Source organism: Labrus mixtus, chromosome 7, assembly GCF_963584025.1.
Source record: "Labrus mixtus chromosome 7, fLabMix1.1, whole genome shotgun sequence".
Lineage (NCBI taxonomy): Eukaryota > Metazoa > Chordata > Actinopteri > Labriformes > Labridae > Labrus > Labrus mixtus.
The window spans coordinates 11,833,941-11,859,464 of NC_083618.1; the positions used below are offsets into that span (position 1 = coordinate 11,833,941).

At 39.6% G+C, this 25,524-nt stretch overlaps 1 protein-coding gene across 1 annotated transcript in view; it reads right to left on the reverse strand.

Moving 5' to 3' along the window:
* The window catches only part of ca16b (carbonic anhydrase XVI b), a 97,961-nt gene extending 73,855 nt beyond the window's left edge, over positions 1-24,106 (reverse strand). Inside the window, exons 1-2 of the mRNA XM_061042950.1 lie at positions 23,422-24,106; positions 4,199-4,303 (exon numbers count right to left, since the gene is read on the reverse strand). Of these exons, the coding sequence (XP_060898933.1) occupies positions 4,199-4,303; positions 23,422-23,506 (190 nt within the window). The 5' untranslated portion in view covers positions 23,507-24,106. The remainder of the gene's footprint in view (positions 1-4,198; positions 4,304-23,421) is intronic.
* Positions 24,107-25,524: the final 1,418 nt, after the last annotated feature.

Here is a 25,524-nt window from a genome sequence, read left to right on the forward strand (position 1 = left end):
CAAGGGGCAAAAACAAACGGCCCTGGCAATCACCCGCAGTGAGTTACCTAATCTTGTTTTGTATCCTCTAAAGTACTAATTAAGTTGGATCAACATAGCAATTGATTGAAAATGACACTCCATTCACTTCATTATGTGAGACATGAGTGGAAAGATTGCTAATGATCACAGGCAATTTCGGTGAAGTGGAATCAAAAAAAAAAAAAAAAAAAAAAAACAGTCAGGCGGAGGGGAAAATATAACCGGCACGTATCAGGAGATCGCAGGCTCTTTCAGCAGCTACAAACAGCTTGTCAGGGTGGCTCCAATCCAAACATACACCACTGCTGGATGCAAACACAGAGATGGAGCTCTATCTGTACAGAGCAGAGGGGTTGGAGGGAGTGAAACATGGACAAAAAAATAAAATAAATCACCCACATGTTGTGCTTTACTAGTGTTTGTGAAGGCAGAGTATAAGCTAAATGATTCTGGTTACAAACGTACAGAGCTAGATCACGGCCAAAACATTTGTTGGTAATAAAAAACAAAATTGTAAATGAAAAAATAGAAATGTTTAAGTTTGGAACAATGCAATCATGATTATTCTTTTCAATAAAGTACTTGTTTTTTTCCCACCCTTTCAAAAAGTGTTCGATAGTAAGGTTCAATTTGTTGTCTTTTTTTCTCCCTGCTTGTTTTTTTTCCTTCTCCTTTTTGTTTTTCATTTTACACACTGTTAGAGGGGATCAAGCGTAGTGCCTCCGCAAATGCACATTAAGGTGCTCCAACTGTTGTGCTGTAATTAAACTCGAACAATAAATCAACAAGAGTGCAATCAAAAGCAAACTACCGCCTATATTTGGGGCCACAAACACAGAAGAACAGATTTTTAAAAAGGGAAGCAGAGATACTAACACAAAATGTGAAAACCTGCAGAGATATAAAAAGGGGGGAAATGATGCATAGCCCTCTTCCTGTGGGAATCTTATGGTGGGTATGATATCCCTCTTATGAAAAATGCCTCCATACACACACACACAGCATGCTTTAAATAACTTTTAATCAAATTTCAGGGTGTAGGTTTGAGGCGCCCTACAGTGAGGTTCATAACCAAAGCACACAGGAAGGTGTCATGTCATGGCACAAACAGAGCTGCCATTGCACTGTGTGCCTCTTCCCTCAGTGCCTTGATGTGTTCAAATACAATAGCTTAGTACTCTCGCCTGTCAGGATATAACAATAGAATACATTTTGATACTGATGGCTATCATATTGGAACTGAAAGTAAGAACACCAAAAATTGTGTCATATATTCAAAGGGTTTCAGCCTCGATGTCATAGATGGTTTGAATCCTTGGTCCCTAGAACCAGAGTTTTCAATGCAGGAGCATAGTAGGGTATATGAATACATTCCAACGATTCTCAACATTTCTCTTCTATGTTTATGGTTATGCAAATTATCAGCAGGTCTCTCAGATGAAAAAATAAGACCAGGTGAAAAAGCACATTCATGTAAAAATTCTGTGTTACTTCTACAATACCTGTTAGATGTCAGAAGGATCTTCGAGCTGAGTTGACATTAGTTTTGTCTTTAGGTGCTCGCCTCATTTTTTGGCTAACAGTCTTACATTGATTACAAGGTTTTTAACGTAAGCCATATTTTCCAAATGAGGTCTCAACCGCTTCCTAGACGGAGCAGGTAGTTCAAATTAAAGTGTCTTACATTCTTCAGGGACTGAGAGCAAATGTGCCATTAATTTGATCTTATTAGCCAACTTAAAACCTTTTAGCAAACTGAAAAGCTTTTATGTAGTCAGGACAGTGTACAAAGTCGGAAGCCGGAGAGAGAGAGAGAGAGAGAGAGAGTGGGGAATGACATGCGGGAAATGAGGCACAGGTCAGACCCCAATCTGGTCAGCCGGCCACGACCACTACAGCCTCTGTACATGGGCACACAAACTAACCACTAGACCACAGGCGCCCCGCTTAAAACCTTATTAGGTTAAAAAAAAAATAATAATAAATGCCAGTGAAAATGTTCTCATGTCTAGCTAAGAACAGGTGTTCTGGAAAAATTGTTTGTGCTCTACTGCAAAAAAAGGACAGAATAGTTTTGTATCTCACAGCCAGGTTGAGTACAGTGGTTAGTAAATGTCTAAATGTAGCTCTCATGGTCTGGTAATAACAACACAGCCTATACACAAAAGGTTATGCTCCCCTTTAAATGGTGTGCATCTAGCTCATAGAGCTGAAATCTGCCTCTTACCCTCTAGCTTTAGGCTAACACTACTATGTGATTTTTTTCCCTCCTTTTTTACACTCACTTGCACAGACCAAATGCCCTTAATAACCATTTAGCTGCTAAGGCACGCTTGTCTGTCCCCCATTCACAGCCTTAGCCACTAATTACCTTTCCAAAGCCATGGACATTTCTGTGTTCCCTCAATGCTTCCCTTTTTCTTCATACAATCAGCCAGCTGCCTTCTCTGAATTGGTGCTCTGCACAGGACTGAAATGAATGTCCAAAATCAACCCATGTCGGCCAGTCTCCCGACCCCATGTTTTTTTTGTCCACACTCCATTTACAATAATAAAATTAAAAAAACAAACATTAAGAGATCTAATCTTTTCCCAATTGCCAGCCTGCCTCTCGCTTAGCATGCATGCAACTCTTTGCACACATAACCATCTGCCAAACAAAAGACATATGGCCACAAAATGTAATTGACCAAAGAAAAGTGCTTAGTCTAAACTAAGTCTGATATGCGTTGTACACGCATATATACAGTAAATGTGTTTTTCCTCAGAACAGCAGAGCGGAGGACAACCTATTCCTTGAGCATATAATTTTCACTGTTGTGAGTCATAGTGTGAGCAAAGGGACCAAGTTAGTTATTTTCCTGACCGATGTTTTTGGAACCTGTAAATATAATTTTACCGACTGCTCCCCACTTCCTGAGCTCTTCCAATGAGGTGCCCTCGATCAGAGCACGTAACCCCACATCTCCCACTGGAGCTGCTCAATGGCTTTATTTACACATGGGTGTGAGTGTGTTTGGCCAGATGTGATGCAGCACTCTGAAAGAACATTGATGTGTGCTTTTCATATCTGCACTCAGCCAACAAAAGTATCTAGCTGTCGGCAAAAACACTTCGTACTAATATACATTAAAGAATGTATACTGCAGAAAGGGCATTTTCATATTGATTTCTTTTTTTATGAGCAGCCTTTATGGTTTCTAAATGTTTAATTCATTAGAATATGGTTGCAAAACTCAATGTCAACTGCATAAATACTGAAAAAAAAATTGTGCATGTGGGTAGCCGGGAGTGTTACAGCGCAGGGCAAGAAACTGATTGCATTAAACTGTATATTTAAAATAGGTCTTTTACAGTTTTAATAAAGCTATTGCTATGATATATCAACAAATCTGTTTTATGCCTAGTCGTTTTTTTGCAGACTTTCTCAAGGTTATAACTCTCCTGCTGCAACTTCAAGACTTCAGAGAACACAGCTAACACATCAATTTGCCATTTTCTCTTGCAAAAAAAAAAACACTCCAACTTCGCAGCCAAAATGCACCAACATGCACACACTTCCATCTCTGCGAATTATATTAACAGTGGATAAAAGTGCACAGAATGACTCATCCATTAGAGCATACATCCCACTGTTCACCCTTGGCCGCCATATCCGCCCATCTCGTCACTTTGTGAAGGGTAGATCAGAGAAGGAGGCGACCCAAAATCCCAGAAGGATACAAAGCTTTCATATCATCAATAACAGAGGCACAGTATGGAAAATTCCTCTCAAGGACGACTGTTTTAGTGATATATTATATATGCAACAACTACATGTGACACTTCTGTCCTCGTGCATTTCAATCCCCACACTTAGTATGCCTTAATCAAACATGGAGATAAATTCATTGAAATCGAGTGGACTCATCACAGCAACAACAAAAATCTGAACATCCACTCAATTTGCTGTCAGTCAAAGTCAGCCTTATCTTCTCTCCAGAGCATTAGTTTAATTAGAGTTATCAAGAGCTATGAAAACACACAGTATGGGTATACTGCTATATGAATATTAAATACCTCATTGAGCCTTTTTTTTAAAGCTACATACAGCGAGGAGAATAGGAGCGAAAATGGAAGAGAAGAATAGGGGAAAAAAGTGATAAAACTCCGGTCAGCGCAGAAAATGAGAGCTCACCTGAATAGGACCAGTAAGGGTCACCCGATGCCCTCCTCTCCCTCATTGCTCCTGTGCTCTTTTGGTGCCCGTCGCCGGCATGGTGAGGTAGGCCAGCCGATGCAACTGTGGGAGACAGATTAGGAGGTTGAGAAAAAAGCTTGTGTTAGCAAAATAAATTATTAAATGTGACAACAAAGAGACACATGTATTGCGAAAAATTAAAAATGGTATCTTCAACTTTTTTCAATGAATAAGGCGTTCCTGGAAAATCAGCTTCTGCTCTGCAGGACTGTTTAAGGAACATTTAAGTCCGATGACCATTTTTAATTGGCATGCAAAAGTAGGTTTACCCCTGAGTATGAAGTTTGGGCTGATGGACGGATAGATGTGTTGTGTGACAAACAAAGCGGGTTAATCACTCGTCTTGTACCCGTCAGTCACTCTGTATTATTAAAAACTTTCAGCTGTACAGAGCTGATGTCATCCAAAGTGAACACTGAGAGAATTCTGAGATACATTAGATAAAATATATTAGATATTTGAAGCACTGATCATCAGTGTGTTCTCATGAGTGAATGTATCATATATAGTGTGTAAAGTTGCTGTTTGCTCTTATATACTATGAACAAAATGACGTCATGCAGCTATTTATTTACTTCTTTTTTTTAAAAGGGCAGTGAATAGAAAAATTGGCAAACAACATTTCTGAATTGAAAATTGGCACAAAAAATGTAAAATGTTATAATGGGAGAAAATCAAAATGTTGTTTTCAGTCATATCAGTGAACAATGCTCTATAGAATATTTACACAAATCATTTAAATCACAAGTATATACATGTTCACAGAAGTTGAAAACAAAAAAATATTCAGTCAAAGTGGCTCAAATCTCCCACAATGCAGCTGTTGCAGCTTCTCTCTGGAGACAGCTGTGACAGCTACAGAAACATACTTCAACAAGTTGTACCCACTAGCTTCATGTCTCTCTACCTACAATGTAATTTTGACAAATTTTTGTTTCCCTGAAATGTCTAGCCGGGGGTGGGGGGGGAATCGAAGCAGGATCAACAGTGCTGCTGCCAAAAAAAACCCTGCTTTCAGCCCTGGTGCCATCATTTGATACAAAGCCTTAATGGGCTGTAATGATCATCACCATAAGGGATCTCGCAGCACAATACAAGAGGAGCTTTTCCTGCAGGCCATATGATGCGTCTAGCTCTCTTTTCATTTAATATCAATCAAATAACAGCAGCAGGTGGCCTTCAAAAGAAAAATATTGGATTGGATTGGTCCATTGGATTGTCGATTCTCCAACATGGAAACTTCATTTAGTCAAATACAGACAGACATGTTTCCCAGGCAAGTAAGAAAAGAAAAAAAGATCAGACCTATATCTTCAGGCTGTGAATGTCTCTTTTAGCTTCTCGGGGCAAAAGGCCCAAAAGAAATCAAACGTTGTCAACAAGATTACAGTGAATCCTGGAGGCGCAAATTGTTTTACACAAAGCTTATCTACAGTACCTTCCCACAGTGTGTGCAGTCCCGGATTTACAATAATCAAACTCATTGAAGAAAACTTCCTGTACCAGTAGAGAGGAAAATATGTAGCTGAAACCATTGTGAATCACATACACAAGCAAAACAAGGGTGCTGCTTTGTGTTGCTTGAAGCAGTCAAAAAACCACTTTGCCACTCAAAACCTGGGGATGTATTAGCTAATATTGGTTCTCTGTTGCTAGAAGGATGCAAACAATAGTGTATGCAGATTGTTTCAGAGTAAACAGGAATGGCAGGACAGACTAAAACAAAAGCCGAGCTGAGCATCTGACAGACTTAGTATGGAGGAGGAGAGATGCTGTTACTCACAAAACAGTCTCTGAATCAGAACTGGTTACACATAGCAGGAATAATGTGTTCATATTCTGTTTGCTGATTAAACACTCTTTAGCACAGATGCCTTTATAAACATATACAGTGTAAAGAAAGAGTTAAAATTGTATCATTAATGGACTGTGAGGTCTAATTATAGGCTTCTTAGCATTGTTTAATTTGCACATACCACTGAAAAATATGATTCTGTATTCATACATTATGGGCTGCATCTCAAACTGTATTAGCAAGTAAGCCAGTGCATATCCATCATTTTCTGCTGATTGGTAGCAAAAAAAACCTGTTTTCAGATCATGTAACAATAGCACAAAACTGTGCATCGCTTGCAGAGATAGTAAAGTTAATCAAGGCTAGGAAAAAAAAATAATCAGTGTTTCCCCTTCACATATTTAAAGCTGCTCTATAGCTTTACAGCTAATGTTATAGGAATCCCCATACTGTTCTTCTATAATGTTGTTACCATGACAACTACTGTACATCACACCTCTTACAATGAGGTTGAAAGGTAACTTTAGAGCAACTGCAGAACACCCTTGACCAATGAAGCCTACACAACCTTTATATAGTGAACTGGTGTTAGCTTAATCAGCATCTGCACACATTAAATACAAACACACACACACTCTCTCACACACACATCTCCAGCCACTTAAAACGAGCTCAGCTCTTACTAATGGTTGCATCATTACCGGTGATTAATTAAACTAAGCACTACATCAAGCCGAGTCTTTCCCTGCACTTAAAGTCAGCGCATTAACCGTCTCCAAAAATGGCTGTCTTCACTATTGTAAGAGCAGCTCACACAGCATTTTCCAAGTCAAAGACTGTGCTTGGAAGAACCCAAGAGAAGCAATGTGGGTGAAGTTATAAATGGCTGCTTTGTTATCATCAAATGTATTGATTCACTGTGGGGAAACATGGGTTAAGTGTAAAAGAGAGAGGTAGGGAGTCTCTGTGGCAGAGACTTTGAGCACATTTGAAGGCAGGTTGTGAAACAGGAGGGCTACACCATCTTTGATCAGAGAGCATAGGAGACAGCACCATGTCAACAGTTTACACTCATCCATGTCAGCCGTCCCCTGTGGGCAAAGGGATTAAAGCCACAGCGTCTCCGATGGAGCCGAGCAGACATCACAGTTGGTGCTGGGCCTGAAGGAGACGGAGGCGAGCCGTGCCGCACTCAGACAACATTCATACGGCTCAAATCTAGCAAACAGAAGCAAATGATAACAGTTATGTAGGTTAACCAGCAATTTTAATGAGATGTTCTATGCAGGGAGGGTGGCCTGAAAGCTTTTTTTTTTTTTTTTTTTCCCTCATATCGGCATTGTGAAAATGTGCATAATTTTTAGTCCGGTTTTTAGAAAGCTCGGGGGAATTGTAATGCTTCAAAACGCCTACTGAACAACACCTTGTACAATGCCTAGACATATACAAAATCATTTTCCTTTTTCATCACCCCGAGGGCAGTTAAATCATCCACACCACCATTAAGCCCTGCTATTTGTTCCATAATATCAGACTCAACAACAAGCCGAGAAACCCCTGAGAGCCCTTGAAAAACAGCAGCCTAACAACAACCACAGGAGCGTTTAACTTACTTTAGTCATTAGGGGAACGGAGTTAAATATCAATCTTATCTCCAATGTTAGCATCAGGTATGTAGAGGACAGCCAGGTGGGGCACGTACGGGTCACCTGGGTGATTATTTCAGGATGGATTGAGCCTTTAAAAACCCCCCTGAGTCACTTATCCATGTAGTTTAGAGAAACAAACGAGAGCAGAGTGATTGTGATTGTGAGGAGGTGAACTCTATTGTCTAGAGCAGTCAAAAATTAGATAAACTGCAACATGGTGACAGAAATACAACAAATTAAAAACACAAGTATGACTTGAGGATGAAAAAATTAACTGCTGAAACCAGGACATAAGAAAGAACAGAACAGAACACAGGCCTCTTTGTCTCCTGATATCTACAGGATATGTTGAATATATCAAAGCCACATGTCCTGGGGGTCTGTCACATGTAGAGTCTTGTGAGTTCACCACCATCCTCAGTTATGTTGTATATATTTTGTTTCTTATTTGCTTATGTATAATAACTTCTCTGAAATTAAATCAAGATGAATTACCTGACTGACAGCAATTGGCTTGAGAGGGACAGAGTGCTCCATATTTTAGATTTAACATCAACTTAAAGATAAAAACTAACAACGCATTGGTCTGTCTCTTAAAAGACAAAATATAAGAAAAACAAGGCAAAAATGTAACATTTGAAAGTCTATATAAATTCATCAAAGGAGCTGGGAACTAGTTTAAGCAAACATGACTCAGCAACAGGAGAAAGTCGAACTGTTTGGGATTTTTTTTCAGCCACAAGCGTTGCTGGGTAATTAGAGAAACAGGATGATATAAGTGGAATTGAATTAAAACAAACTTCAGTGCCCGTGGCAAAAGTGATGAAGGGGGAAAAAATGTGGCTCACTGATGTCTTTCTTTTTGCTTTTGGGAAAAGAATAGATCGCTAAAATGTATTTGGCAAGTCAAGGAAATGTAGTCAGTTGTATTTAATTTGTCTTTTTGTGTTTGAGGGGGGTTAGGGGGTTTCATTGGCTAAACGAAAAATATAGGATATGGAAAAATCTAATCCTTCAGAGGACACAGTGTTTATTTGTGTCATTAAAAGCCATTATTACCAAGTAGATCAGCTTGGATTCACTTCATTATCAAGCCAACTTAGTTCAGTTTAGTTTGAGTTTATTTAAACATTGATGAAAGAAAGGAAGACAGAGAAAAAAAGTTTAAAGAAATAAATCACATGCATGTGAGGTAGCATGTGAGTCTTCTCTCAAAAACTCACAGCGAGAGATTAAAAAAGATTTAAAATAAAGAAAAGGGTAAAATATCAACCGTCATAAATTTATTTTACCCAGTTAAAAATGACATACAATGAAAAATACAATACAGCAAACCAGCACATGCTGAATGTTGAAAACATAAACACAACAAAATCAGGACACATTCAGAGTCCACTACAGAATCTTAATTTAGCCTACTTACACGTATTTAGCATTAATATTGTGTCCAGGCACTACTTCATTAGTCAACCATGAAATCAAAAGTCAACAGCAACTCAGCACACTTACTTGAGAAACAAGAGTGCTGTTAAATAAACAAGTTTCACCTTCATATGCCGCATGAAGGGAGATGAGTGTTTGAATTAAGTGAAATACTTTCTAACACACGCAGTCTCATTTTTACTATTCCTTACACATCAGCATGCCTCACATTATACTGTTACACACACACACACACACACACACAAGTTTTGACAGCGAAGGAAAGGGAATGACAGCGCTCTTACTCTCAACATGTCCTTCAAACAGAGGACGAGTGAAGGCATACAACTAATTAGACAAACAATAGTCGTAGCTTTACATTGTTCTGCCTGAAAACGCACTGAACTGAGGTAAACTGTGTGTTTTTTTTACAAGCATTATGAGTTCAGGGCACACTCTTGATTCTAACTTGCTATGCATATAGGGAATAAATATGCATACTGGGGTAAACAGCTGCTGCCTGTACAAGCTCATTTGCAATGCATGGAGTCAACTGTCAAATGTGTGGACATCTGCTGCTTAGCTTTGGGTTTTGGCGAATCACTAACATACACGTATTGATGATGAACACACCTCTCTTGTGTTCTTGGTTTATTACAAATACCAGCTAAAAATCTGCAGTGTTGAGCGCCTTACATGGTTTGGTAAAAAATGAGATTGGGGATTCCTCTGTGCAGCAGAATATGCAGCGTGATCCTCAAAGGGGCGTGTTTCTTATTTCCTCAGGAAAGTGGGCGATGTGGGCTGGATTTCCCTGGAAGTGCTTTGAGTCACACTGAGGAGACCTCGGGAACATGAGAAGTGCCCAGAGCAGCCGAAGATACACCACAGGGGGAGCGGAGGGTAAAATATCAAGCTTCGAAATTACAAAACAACAACTGAAATCCCAGCGCTGATATTTTAGCCTACACAGCTAAAAAAAAGCTAACAAGCTGTTTCAGCAAAGAAGCATCAGCACCCCGGAGGCCACAGAAATGTAGCCATATTACAGAAAATTAAGCCCATTAGTCTTGAGTTCACATTACTATTTGACTGACGCAATGCAAAATATAACTCAAATAATAGAAAATCACAAAAACAGAAAAACACAGATAAAAATGTCCCTGTAGACCTCGTCTTAATCTTCTTTACTTTCCCTTTTGCATGTGTGTGCATGTTTGGACCTGTTTTTTGTTCATCATGTTAATTGACATGACGAGCTGAGGTAAGATGGGTTTGTTTTTTTCCATGCAGGCCACAGGCAGCCGGAAGTGTGACGACACAGTGAAACATGGAGGCCAGCATGAAGAGTGAAGTAACACAAACTTAAAGCTAGCTTTTCATTAAGTTGAGAATTCTTCACATTTGAATGTACTTATTGTGTGCAGTGCAGCCTCGGACCTCCTCTCCAACAGAAGAACATTTTTGTTTGTCTTTCAATTTTCGGGAACAAAGCAAGCAGAATTGGAGTAAGGACAGTGGAGGCACACTCCACTCTCTCATTATGCAACACTTTCCTCCAGATGAGTGGATAAGGCCGTCTCGTAATCAAAAGCAACGACGTCACCATACTTCCAAACCCACCAAACACCTGCATTCTGGGAACACTTCTCCTCTATAAAGAATATTTACTGTTAAATATTCACATCACCTATGCTATAACGCTAAAAAAAAGTCAGAGGTGATGAGGCCTGAGCACCAGTGTGCCATGTGTAACACAGTACTTCAACCTTCTACTACAAGGAATAAGTTAGAAACAAGGTACATCAAATGTCAGACTTTGATAGAGCGTGTAGGCGAAAAGGTCTAGATGAAAGTCCCCGGAGTATTCGGTCTTCCTACCCACACACATCCTGGCATTTATTCCTATCCATAAGAAGCCGGTTTAGAACAATTGTTCTATTGTCCGGCCAAAGCAGACTCCTGAATTAAAACTGCATGACTTCCTGTGGAGAAGTCAATGTTTAACATAGCCGCTTACATACAGGCTCATTCTACAATGGATCACTTCTCCTCAGAATAAATGCATTAAATCTGTATTGTGTCAATCTAATGTTGAGTGTGTTTCTAGGGCAATGCTTCTACAGTGATTTAAGTGCATAAATAGCCAGAGCGCCCACTGATTGAGTGCATCAGGGGCTCTGATGAAAACCCATTAACAAGATTAAATAAATCCAGGACCGCTGACCTCTTCGCTATAGCTTGTCCCCCTCACAGGCTATGATAAACAATCCTCAAACGCGTCTTCACACATAGTGGCAGGACTGTACACAAAAGCTCTTGACAGTGCCGGGGAAATTTACTGTGTAAAGAGAGGTTTTCAATTTTCAATATGTGGCAATTGGATGGTGTAAGTGCCAAGAGCTTATGAGGTCATTCCTCAGGACTCGGTGTGCAGTCCTGCATGAATTGTCTTGTTATTGATCCTCAGATAAATTCAGCTGCCTCTGGTGGATGCATTTACACTCCTCACACATTACTGCTGTTCATGAATGGTCATGGTTGATTACTGGGAATGTAAATGGGTCCATTTTAACGCAACAAGTCAAGCATGACCATGACACAGCAAGGCAGCTGATTTAATCACAGCTGGGGACACACAAGAGTGGAAATGTACCGTACTCTGTGGCAGAAAGAATGGGGCGATGTAAAGAAAAGCATTGACAAAATGCCCGTAGTAAAATACTACCAAGGAAAAGCACAAATTAAAGAAAGTATGTGGAATCCAATACCTTTGAAAGTGTGCTTTAGAACGAAAAGGCCTGCCTTGTATCGATGAAAAACAGCTCACCTGGAGTTTGCCGTCCAAGTGACTCAAAGTTATCCATAAATAATAGCACAGCGCTAGGTCTTAGCATGCCTCATTTCGAAACAGGCTCTTCGCTCCTGCCTGGGGGCCATACAAGCAGTCAGACCTCCTCCCTTCCTTTTTAAATGCTTTTTGATGTTTGGCTCTAATCAATACCTGAAGGCTGAATTTAGAAACGATAAATAAAAACCATGAAGAGCAATGTGCTTGATACCTCTGGAACAGCCTCTTTTGCTGCCTCACTAGTATGTAATGTTTACTGCATGCAGTTTATTGTCCTCAGCAGAATATACAAGGAGAAACATGCCAATCAACTCTGCTCTGATAATGGGAGGTTTATATGAAAAAAAAAAAAAAGTCTGCACAGGACTTCTGGACCAGAAAGGAACAACTGCGATTTTTCACTACGGCACAAGAACAAACAAAGTTGTTTCCCTAATTGCAGGGTTTTTCCTGCATTCAAAAATTGGCCTTTGTGTCTTACTTTTTTCAATTTGCCTAAAGAACTCATAAAGTTGCTTGTACAAGTGTTGAGCAGGTATGCTCGGTACATCTGCACATGTACACGGTAGGAAAGACACCACCACCACCTCAGTTAGAGTCAGGTAAAAATTTATAATTTCATTTGATTAATTGAATTAAAAAGAAAGTACATTTGTTCAGTCTCTCTATCCATTTGTATTGTTCCACGGCACATGATTGCAGTCTACCATGACTCTGGTTCTTCTTGAAGTTTCTGTCTGCTAAAAAGGAAGTGTTTCCTGTCAGTGCTGCCAAGTGCTTGCTTATTGGTGGATTCATATTTTCTCCTTCTTTCTTTTTTTTTAAGATTTATTTTTGAGCTTTTCGTGCCTTTATTGTAGAGATAGAACAGTGGATAGGGTCGGAAATCAGGGAAAGAGAGTGGGGGATGACATGCGGGAAGGGAGCCACAGGTTGGATTTGAACCTGGGCCGCCTGCTTGCGTGTGCACTAACCACTGCGCCACCAGCGCCCCATGTTTTCTCTTTCTAAATTATTTGACAAAGAGTACAATCTTGTAAAGTGTAATGAGATGACTTTTCTTTTGATTTGATGCCAAGTAATAAATTCTGTTAAAAATAAATTTTGTTAATAAAGCTCCTGGTACCTGTTGTGTAGTGTCCATTACATGCTGTCAGGTATATATCATTGCATTGCACCAAAGTAGCACGCTAACAAGTTGTTGTGAGTTCAAGAAAATTACATAAGTTATTTTTCTCACCAAAAAAATGTCAGTCTCGTCTCCTCTAGTTCACCTCATTCTCTCTGGTGTAATTTCTGGCAACTAAAATTACAGTAATTGCTCAAAGTGATTGTAGGAAGCGTCCCAGTTTCAAATTATGACGAGGTCTCAAGTTTCACAACTGTGATTAAAACAGTAAGAGTACACTCCTGCTGATTTACTTCAGAGCTAGTGTTATGCAAGAAATCGATTGGCATGTCACAGTAAGATGGTTTCTAATTAGCCATGAGGGATTTCAAGACTTTTACAGTAGTCGTCATCTATGCCAACATAAAACTGGTGACAAATAAGGACATCTGCTCAGATCACAGAAAAGTGGGTGCTCTATTTTGGTCATTCCAAAGTAAATATATCCTTAGACCGCCAAACAATACGTCATCAAATTTACTGATGCCACCTTGGCTTTGATTCCATCACCTACATGGAGTCAAAACTTACATAAAAAAAATAATAATCCAAGGCTGATGAAGAAGATCTACAGCACACGTGAGAAGGAGCAAACAAAGGTAGAAAAAAAGTACTTTTGGCGGAGCGGTACTTGGCTGAGACTCAAGGTAATGATTCTAATCGAGCAGCAACGCCACAGCCGAGAGCTGAAGACAACGTGCCCGATGCATTCCGCTGAATCCCTCGACACATGCTGGTACAAGAAAACACACGACTCTATTATGAATAACAGACTCATAAGGAAGTCTTACTTTGTTTCAAACTAATTTGCCAATTATTTCTTTATTAAGGCTCGACTAATGTGAAGCAAGCCTTCACAAGATTAAACTGAATCTGAAAGACATTCTGCAAAACAAGTGTAGAAATCACCTTGAGCTCATGGGGTAAATCTGATCTTAGTTAATAGACTAAAAAACTATTTTTTAAAGTGTTGAATTCAATTAGTCAATAATCAAAATAAAACCACACAATAATATTCACACGTATGATTCACTGATAGTCATTAAGCTTTGCCATGAGCAGCCAAAAAGAAAAAAACCTGGACTGTTCAACCCACAGAAATCTATTGATCCACACTTTACATCTATCAAGCACAGAACATTCTTGAGACTTATGGGAACTCTTGCATCTAAAGGTTCATCATTAAGGCAATGCATGTGGGTGTGACCTTAATGCAGGTCAATTGATCATTACACAGGAATAATGGAGCTATTACCGTTTAACATTCTTGTGGACACACACACCGGAAGAAGCCTTGGACTCTTGAATTAAAAGAAGCTGGAAGCAAGCAATCCTGTGTTTTTTGTCTATAAAGAACTCAAGGGTTTAAATTATATATAAAACGAGTGGTAATGACTACAATTATCAGCAGATTTATTATTGCAGTGAGTAATTGTTGCAAATTTGCCAAAAAAAAAAAAAACAGGCGTGAAAATGGGTCAAAGCAAAATTGACTGATTGTCCTTTGAATCCTCTTTACCGAATAAAGAACACTTAAAATCTGCCTAGTCACCTGGCAATTATAATATTCATGGGCATGAATTTAAGATTACCCTATTTCATATCTCAAAGCAACAACTTCGATGTTATCAAGATGGCACTCAGTACTGTCACTTGCGCTGTAAGGCCCGCTCGCAGCATTTAAATCTCGACAATACAGTGACACAGACGACCGTCTGGAGAGCTGCGAGGCTGCTGAAGCAGGATGGCTGCTCGCTCCCACCTGCCTCACTCTGCCTGCTAAGTGTGGGGACAGATGATCTCTAGAATCCCAGAGTGATTAGTGGTTACCTGGGGATGGGTATCCTCGGCTGCTGGGGTAAACACTCACTGAGTTGCGAGGTTTGGATTAGCTGTGACAAAAACATACAGCAGCTGTCACACCTTCAGCTCACACCAGAGTATGACCGATAAGCAGACGAGCAGGAATTTGTACGACAGCGTGGTTCGAATTACCTCGGGATCAACTGGAAGGTGTTTTTTCAAACAAATTCAACTGTTGGCGGTGGTGTTGTCGTACAAATCTTTACACTAATGCAGAAAAGAGTCTTCTTTTCAAGAGGAAGCCTACGACTATGTATTTCGAAAAATCTAAATGTCAAAAAGCCAAGGCGGTGGTATTCAAATCCCTCGTTAATTAGGGTTCCACAACCAGGAGGGTTTGAATGTTGGTGTTGAAGAACAGAAACATTTGCATCTCCCAAAGGGGAGCATGTCAACAGGATCGATAGGGTAGTTCTGCTCTGCCTCCGAAAAACTATCCAACTCAGCATATGTTCTCCCTTGGAAACCTCTGAAACTAACTAACGCCATGTTTAAACTCTAGCTGCCTCTGTCATTTTTTTTCTTTCTTTTTTTTACAATAACACAGATTCTTTTAAAGTAGCAAAACATAAGCTTTCGGATACAATAGACTATATAAAGCACCTGGAAAGGGCCTTAAAGCGCCAGAGATGCTTTGTGGTCTTTTGAGTATCATGGTTAAATACCAATGACCCTGTTCCTTTGTTGTTCTAGAGATTTCTCTAGGAACAGAGAAAGCTCCCAGAGAGACACTGGAAGTGTGTGAGAGAGAAACAAACAGAACATCAGTCTCATTTTAAGCCCAGAGGACAGAGCCTGGGGCTGATCTCTCAGGATGTTAGCTCATAGAGAGAGGGGGGGGGGGGGGGGGGGGAATATGAATATCAACTTGGAGTGCCAAACTGTATGCTTATAAGCACTCTAATGTGTTTTATTTTTCTGTTAAGTTATGATTCCATTTTCAAGTGTCATATATTGAGAAGTACAGTAGTACTATAGAAAAGCAAGTATAGCTCTAAATCAACAATAAACATATGATGATGCAATATGTTTAATCAAACCAAAAGCCAAGACCAATCTGCCACCTTATGAAGCCCTAGTAGATTCATCTGGTACCCCTGCTGTCCTGACAGCTTTTCAGTCAACATGGACTTGGTCAGGCCAATCAGAACTGTTGGTGGTTCAGTATTTTGACTTTTCAAAGGGGCATCGTTGAGCCTTTTTTCTTGAAATGAGGCTATTATATTAGTATTAAACAAACTGGACTGTCGTGAGCATTACTTGGAAGTGTTGGTGACTAACAGAATCAGATGTCTGTGTAGTACGTTTAACCACAAGTTGGCTCTAGCTTCCTAGCAGCCTTCGGCTACATCACATGCGTCATTGTTGTGATGTGTTTTTTCCTAAGTAGTGCTGTCAGAGTTAACACGTAAATTGTGATGCAATTTAGATCCAAAATGAATGCATTAAAACATTTTTTTTTAAATCGCATGCCATTTTTTGTAGTTAGCATCTTCCTGCTCTGACAGTGATGGAAAAAAACGACCCCAATGGGCTTTTGAATGGCGTTCTCTTTAATTAACTCCCAGACCTGATTAGTTGACAATTCAAAAGTATGTAATTGTTTGACAGCCCTAGTCCTAAACCATTTTGCTTTTGAGTACTTTGCATTTTGAAATTTGTTATAGCATTTTCAGGCCAACCTATCTCAACTCAACTCAGCTTTATTTATATAGCACCTTTCATACATAGAAACATGCAGCCCAAAGTGCTTCACAAATCAACAAACAGAAAAGAACAGAAATCATACTTCCTTTATAAGAAATATTTCAGGTGGCCAAAATGCCATAGCTTCAATTTATTTTTTTGTGCCTTAAAATTCCTTACATACTACTGCATCTCAAATGAATAGTAAACCATTTTTTTGTTGGAAGTAACAGAATGACATTTTGAACAACTAATCTTTAAGTAAAAAGATGAGAAGAGAAGGTTAATAGTTTTAAATTCAAAGTATGGAGTTTTAACCTTTTGCATAACAAAAACCTGTTACACTTATATTTGACCATCGTTGGTTAGTTTATATGTTGAGTATAACAGTTCAATCTCAGATACTGGCACGTGTGTCTGCATACAAGAAGATATTGGAGTATTGAAATAGATGAGGATGAATGGAGATGTGCAGTCTTTGGGAAACTAATATTCTTCCCTTTAAATAAGTTACTGCAAGTAAAATTTAATTACTCGCTTACAGATTTCATCACAACGCTTTAATAACTAAAATGTGTGGAATTGTGATATAAAATTGGTTTTCATGTAATGGAAAATCAACACTTATTTGACACACCGTATTTTAACAATCCTTCAAATCAGTCAAACAGCAGTACTTAACAAAAAAGCGATACAAACCATAACAAATTATGTCAAGACATTTCTTTGACACAATTCAAACCATCAACGTTAAAAGCAGCCCACTGAAAAGACAACACAGTTTAAGCTTCCACTTGCATAACACAACACCCCATGGGTGTTTTTTTTATGCAAAATGTGAAAAACACGACAGCTAATGCCAAAGATCCAAGGACTGGCAGGTTTGCATGGCAAAGTCTCAATTTCAGTTAAGCATATTGTTGCTGTTCCATTCGCACAAAGCACTTGTCTGTCCTGACAGTGATAACTGCTCTACACAGTGACTAGCACTGTCGAGTTTCAAGAGCTGAGTAATGACTGCATTATATAAAGACTGTGGTGACTGTGGTTTGAACTCAAGGCTGACCTAAATGCATAGTAACAAAAGTACGCCATCACTTCCATATGCTCCAGCACAGATATACATTATGGGCTTCTTCTACAGCTGCTCGAAATAACAGAGTATAATATATGCAAAGGTTAAAATTCCATTCATCACATGCAACTTGACTCTCATTTCACAAGCTTATTTTGCATTCTGCACAGCACCTTGAGCTTGATAAAACATGCGCGGCCTAATCCTATATCATCTGTGATTGTCGCCATAACTCACGACAGAGTAAATGAGCCTTGTGGATGAGCATAGCCCTATTCTTCAGTTTGTTTCCCCTTGCCTCTGATAAAGTCAGTCCTGGATGAAAAATACAATGAACACATAGCAAACACATGCTCTCTGTTGACCCACAATGACACAATGCAGGAAGAAGGAGCCTGGAAGCATTCATTGTTTTGACCGTCCACATGGCAGCGTTGACTGACGGTTCGGCTGCAAGTAAAGCCGACACTGTATCACATCCCGGCGAGATTGTTTCAGGGGAAAAGAGGACACGGCGACTGACTGAAGGACACAGGACATTTATTGATATGGCCAAGTCCTTGAGTGCGGCAGTATATGTCCTTCAGTGACAGAGCCGTATTGCCTGGACATTAATCACTATTGTCATGGAGCACAGGAAATAAGTCCACTAGTTTCCCCTAGCAGCATTTGTCTTCCCTTGTTTCAACGAGCCTGCTTGAATCCACTTTATGTGTGTGTGTGTTCATTCGTAGTGAAGTGGATGTGAGTCACTCTAAATGATTAAAATGCTTCTGTGACCAGCTTGGAGTAACTTGGCCGAAGGAGAGAGTGAACTCGACCATACACACCGATTAATGACTGATTGCCTTGATTAACATAAGTTATACAAATAAACACTTGAATCACAATGAATGTCATATTACTATAATTACACTATCAAGTAAAGCATTGTTTTCATAAAGTTTAGCGCACATCAACAGAAATATTCCACGTAAGTCTTAATGACCTGCATCTGTAATGTCCACAAGTTGTTCCTGTGCAGTTGTGGGTTTTTGGACCAGCAAGATGGCCGGGATTCGAATCCGACCTGTTTCTTCTTTCCTGCATGTGACGTTCACCATTCTCTCTCTACCCGATATCCAACTCTATCCTCTGTCCTGTCTCTCCACTGTAGGCACAAAAATAAATCTTAAAAAAAAAAAAAAATTAAACATATTAGTTTGTGTGTGCTGATCGACACATGAACTAATCAGACCTACAGTATTTCTTTTTTTTTTTTTAAATCAGGATGTAAACATGTTAATTCCTACTGTAAAAACAGGCTTTTTTTGACTGGGTGTGTATGTGACTTCCTTTGTTTCTGCAGTCAGCAGAGATTTTCACTTCCGCATCAGCTTCATTTTTCAACCCCAGAGGTTCCGGCTTGATTTTTAAGATGAACAACTTCTTGCTTATGTGAATTCATTTTATCTTAATAGTCTATTATCAACAACTGTCTTGTCTTTCAACTAACTCTATAGAGCCTTGTCTTAAAAGAGGTGTCTGGAGGAAAACTTACGTCTCACCTTCAGCCGTAGCTTCTACTTATCTTTTCATTCTGACTGTCTGGAGGAGATAAATGTTATGCCGGGGGGGGAAAAAAACGTTTCGTTTATGTACTTCTTAGAAGTGTAAAACTATTTTCTATCATTATGAAACTGTTACTGGAAAAAGCAGACTGTTGCTAGCCACCACAGTCTACATAACACTTTTTGTACTTTTTTTTCTTCACTTTCTTCAGATCTGAGATGTTAAAGTTACCGTGTTTAGATTCTGACCACTGGCATCTCTACTGGTAACTTTTAAAGCGCATCTTTATATATGCAATGAAAAAATGATTAGGTTTTCAATACACTATTTGAAAAAAGTTAGAACATTTTGTTTAGTACCAGACTTCTTATTTGGTTTTGGTGAATATTTGAACCCACACTGGTTCATGAATAGGAGGATTCACTCATAACTGAAAACTTTTTTTAAAAAACTTGTTGTGTGGTGCTATTGTCAGCAAAAATTAAGACAAAAAAGTAAAATACCAAATCCCCTGAAAAGCATTTCTGCGACATGTAAAGTGGTCTTATTTGATCGTATAGTGTTAAAAACGTCTTCAAAGTTTCACTCACATCTTTTGACACACTTTTCCTTCATATGACTAGAAAACAGTGACGTACTTTGATTTCTTATGCAGTAACTGGCAGCGTACTGCACTTTCATCATTTTAATTATGAAAACATACACTGTGCTACTTCATTTGATTTCTTCCAACTTGAGAAGAGTTTTTGGTGTCAGAGCACAAAACAACGTTATATCAAGCATCTAGTAGAGGAAGAAGAACGGCGTAAAAAGAGCTTTAAAAAGAAAAGAGCTCGATATACGATCAAACGTACCCCAAAGAATGGCCTTAAAGCAAAAATAAACGTGTAAAATATATTTTTGAAAAAGTGATTTGATGACCACTAAAGTCTGAACGTAACTCAAGGTTGTTCATGTTGATTTTGCCTATCATCAGCTCTAGTTGGGAAATGAGCAGCAATTTATCAAACATTTCCCATCAGTAAGAACATTTGCGAAAGAAACCTTGGACTTAAAAATTATTATTTATTACGAGTAATTACATCAAACCTTGAATGATGTTAGTGTTTGTGAAAGCTAACCTCATTTTCAAAACTGTATTTTACAGTTTTCAATTACCTCGTAGGTAATTTCCAGCATTTATCAGAACTATTCTTACTTTTAAAAACCATTTTAGGGCTTATGGTGATGGTGGAATAAATAGCGGTAGCTCATTTTACAGGCTATTTTCTGGACTACAAACAACGTGCATAACTGGTTTCAAAACCCAGACTTGATTGTCAATCCTGCAGTATAATAGTTCAAACAACATCATTAGCAACAAAATTGCATTGTTGTTCAAAAGTTTATCCAGTCCAATTAGATGGGCTGATAAGCTAATAAGCTAAGGATGAGTTCTAATAGCAAAAGGATGAAAAGGGAATTATCTGCACACGAGTGAAAAGTGATTACCGTTGCAGAGTTTCCCCATTGGACCGTTTAGTAGGTGGCGCAGGCAGCTGGTGCGGAGACAACAGATAACAGTGTGCTCAGTCCGTCCATGATGGAAAAAACGAGCATATGTTACTGATGCTATTTTTAAAACCAGGAGAAAGTTACTTTTGAAATCCTCCTGTCAGACTCGGTACCGTACATATTGAACCAATTATCCAGAGAAGGTATGGAGAAGGACCTTGATGATAATGATGATGTTGCCAACATCAGTGCTGTCCAGGCAGCTGGCATCCTGCTGTCACAGCAGTACAGCAAGGCCTCATTAACAACATTAATAACTTGTTTGCTCCCTAATATCCCATTTGCACAGAGAGACCTGGTTTTATTTTAAAGGATGAGTGAAAATGCCCATTATCTTTATCAGAAAGTAGTATTATTTTTTATATCTTTCAAATTCTTATCATTTAGTTCTTCTTGTCCAGGCTCTCAATGTATGCTTCTTATATGTCGATATTCAAATAACATAAAATAATTTCCTCGCATACCTGAGTGATTCCATCAGGAGATTTCTGTAATAATGACAAATTGTAATATGATGCTCAAACCATGCAGAACTCTGAAACAAATTTATTCTTGCAGAATTCTTAAATCGCAAGAATAATGTAGAAAGTGTTCGTTTTGGGGAAAATCCAAAGAACAGACATGCGAGTCAGCTGCTGACTGACGATAATTCTACGCTATTGTTTATTGATTCTGCAAAAGCTATGCCTTTAAATCTGGTACGCATTGATTGCAAAACTACAATAACCCCCCTCGCCCTTAGAAATCTTTTGCTTTCATGTGAACTCAAGCCTCAGTTTAGTTTTTTTTAAGAGATTGAGGACATCTGCCCCCCCCCCCCAAAAAAAATGCTTGATGAATACAATTGCGTGACAGTGCACAAGTAAAATTGGATTTATCCTCCACCAATGTCTGGCTGGTGTGCCAGTGTGGATTTCATCTCTGCTGCGTGTCAAGAGGTCTAGAGAGACATGCCATGCGAGAAACTCAGCTCTGTCAAGGGGCTTGGAGGCTACTGGTCAATAACACTGCAAAGTAAGGACGTGGAAGTACAGAAACTGGGGGATTTAGGGGCTGAGGGGGGTGACTCAGAGAGGAACCATGCTCCTCTGTTACATCACTGTGCTATAGGGGGTGGTTTGTGCCACAGAGTTAAAACATATTGTATTTGGATTGCAGGGCATTTTCTAAATAAGTTTAGAGATTTGACCTACTCAATTAGGACTTAATCCAAAAAAAAGTATAGAAATAATCACAAAATGTCCGTTAATATTTTTTTCACAAAGGAAAAGTAAGCTCCAAGCACTCGCATTCAGCATCAAGGCACATTTCAGAGTCAAGCCCTTATAAGTGTCACACCACGAAGACCTGAAGCCAAAACGGCCTCAGATTGTTTCTTGAAATCTGCAGGGCAACGCTGAGATAAAACAGGCATTTAAAATGTTAGAAATAGAGTGCCTTGGAGTTTTCTTCTGATATGATGTAAGGATTTATTAAAAAAAAAAAAAAAAAAACACCTAGGGAGCACTCCTCTCTTTACATTTTTAAATATTCTTTCACAGTTTAGTCTCAAGGAGGCACATAATCTGGCGGATTGTGGGCGTGACAACTGTTATGCTGAATAGTAACTATCAAAATGGTCTGCGCTTAATTCATATCTGTTCATCGCTTGATGGAAATATTACATGTTAACTTTCAACCATTTCCACATTCAGTCATCAACTCAATACAGAAGCTGCACTGTAAATTGCTCATCTGCAAACTAACGCATTCACACTGAAGGATGGGAGAAGTGGGGGGGGGGGGGGGGGGTTCAGTATCTTCCCAAAGACACCTCGGCGTGCAAACTGAAGGAGACCAGGCATTAAGCACCTCTCATACATGGCAACTTCATCTACGAACCAACAGCGCTAACTATCGCCCTCATCCTCTTTTCTGCCTACGCACATGACAGCAAGCAGACACTTAGATTATCCCCCCACATAAACCAAGACCTCAACTATAGTAAGCCTATCATAAAACTTTAACACACCTTAGAAACACCACAACACGACTGCAGAGTTAACTAGCTGTCAAAAGGCTGGGAATACCACAGGAGGCAAAGTACATTTTATTACAGATACTCCTTATCAAATCTCCTGAGTCCCTTACAAGGAACATTATAGAGGCAACATAAGCCTGTATTGATGAATTCTCGAGACTGTGAGAGTCGTATCGTGTGGAAAAACCAATGTTGTCGCTAACATGAAAACGCCAGGGGTCAAACAGGAGTTGCAGGACCAGGAAAAGGTTGAATGTTAGTCGTAATGTTTAAGCATGAGATAGTTTGAGCCGTAGTCCCCGCTGCCTGATCAATAACATTATGCACATAAACCAAAGAGGCTAAATGTCTCGGCGGTAATGTTAAGATATTTAAGTCGTCTCGGCCCCCATGCTAACATGCTCTTTGAAAATGACATTTTATTCGACAACCAAACTCGTCCTTTACTACAGAAATCACATGAAAACGCTCAGGAGTTAACGCAGGACGACGGTAACGATATTCAACCCGTGTTTCAAGTACTTACCGGGATGACAGTCTTTGTGTTTGGGCAAGGTTAAAAACATTAAGGATAAAATCCACCAGTAACTCGGTTCCCGTATTCTCCGCATGTTAGGCTACTCATCGAGAGTACCAAGAAGGCAATGGGTGACAAAGTTTCTGATTTTTTTTTTCTTCTTCTTCTTCTTCTTTAAAAAAAAAAAAAAAAAAAAATCACATACACACGACCCGAGCTGAAAACCAAGTTGTGCTCTGCAGCCAGGCAGAGAGCATCAAAGTAAAAAAAAAACGGGTTAGGGTTTTTTTTTTTTTAGGCGACAGACAGAGTCACTGTTTTTCAAAAAAAAAAGAGAGATTTATTCGCCTCCAGACCCAGCAGGGGCTGTTTTCAGCTTCCAGGAAAAGCACGTTACGCCGTGCAAAAACAGTTGAAAATCTGTGGGACTACGCCGTGCCTGTAGCGGGCTTCCAGATAGCGACATTCCCGAAGTGTGCAGGGGGGTCAATCGGCGATCAGTCGCTGCCTTTAACTACAGGAAAAAGTGGTCGAATATCATTGATTACACGTGGTCATTGTTAAGTGATTATCCGCGGCGGCAGCGTGACGAAGGGCAATGCACAATGCGAAGAAAAGTGGTCCCATTCTGCCATCCAGGAAGTAGACTAGCGGTCAGGCATGCACGGATCTCTGGCTACTAGTCCCATCCTACCGGACAGGCTGCGCGTGAGAGGGAGCCAGCAGCGCGGGGCGGGAGCAGCAGAGGAGGGAGGGGAGGCGGTTCTTGGATTTGCTGAATGCAAAATGACTCGGAATGGACCCAGAGGCTGCTTTCTTTCTGTGTGTGTCTGTCTGTACGGTGCTGCTACGGATAGGGGGAAGACTCCAGCAGAAATCAGTGGCTCATGTCAGATTGTCAAGTCACCACTAAGTAGACCTATACAGACTGGATTCTGCTGCTGTTGCCTCTTTTCAAATGTTGCATCAAACATGTTGCATCAAACATGATGAAACACTGTTGGAATATGATCTAGCTGCAAGGCCATTTCAGAATGAAACCACAGTGGATTGAAGCATGCTTCAAACAGGGGAAGAGATGAAATAATCTCCTGATTCAGACCCCCTTCCTGTCATTTCAGGGTTTTGTTGCTTCCTCCCAGGCCCCATTATTAAAATGACCCTCCTGTGGCAACACAGTTATGTCCCTTTGCCTCCTGCTGGCAGAACTGTGAATGGAATACTTTAGCAGTAATCATCAGCGGGAATATCATCATGTACGAGTGTGCACTGATTGGAGAATTATGCATCCACCGGTGACACTCCCTTAGGTAAATGTGGAGTCAGTGGTGTTCTCGCAGAACTATCCAGCTGGACATTTAATTTGAGGAATCTGATTAAATTTCTCATTTAATTACACAGTTCTCTGCAGGGCCATTGAAGACAGTCACAAGGGCCCTTTGCTTTTAATGTGGGCCATCTGCTTCCTCTCCAAAATGCCTACCTTTTCAAAGCCCCCTCAGCCTCGTGGGCATCCTCACTCGGTCCTCCAGGCTGCACTACCTCCACACACACTCTGTAAAACATTAACTGTGAGTTATACTCCATACCTGACTGTTTTCTGACTGATCAACTCCAATTAACCTGAACAGAAGTTTGGGATACTTTCAAGATATGTTTGCGGTCTTGATCTGTCAGGTGACATATGATTGGCTGTCCTTTGATCAATCATGCAGACCCCAAAAATCTCTCTGCATTAGACCCGGTTGTTAAAACAAAACTCCCTCACAAACAGCCTTATAGAGCTGCAGGATTTATGGTTATGATTTACGGTACAGAAATCAAACAGAGGGAACCTAAATAAAATATGTTGATACTCAACTTATAGTTTTGCACATTTCACACATAAAATTTGTATACCAGCTCTTTAATGTAGGATTTCCTGCGTTTCAGCCATAATTTGTAAACCAACAAGTCAATAGCCTGTTAACCAATTGTTGTTATTTCAAATCTATCATATTAATCATTAATACATTTATCAGTGTTATTTAATGCAGGTTTTTTTTTTCATTACTGTATAATCATCTCAACTCTATTCTACCTTTCTCACTTAAAGCTTTCATTGCCAACACA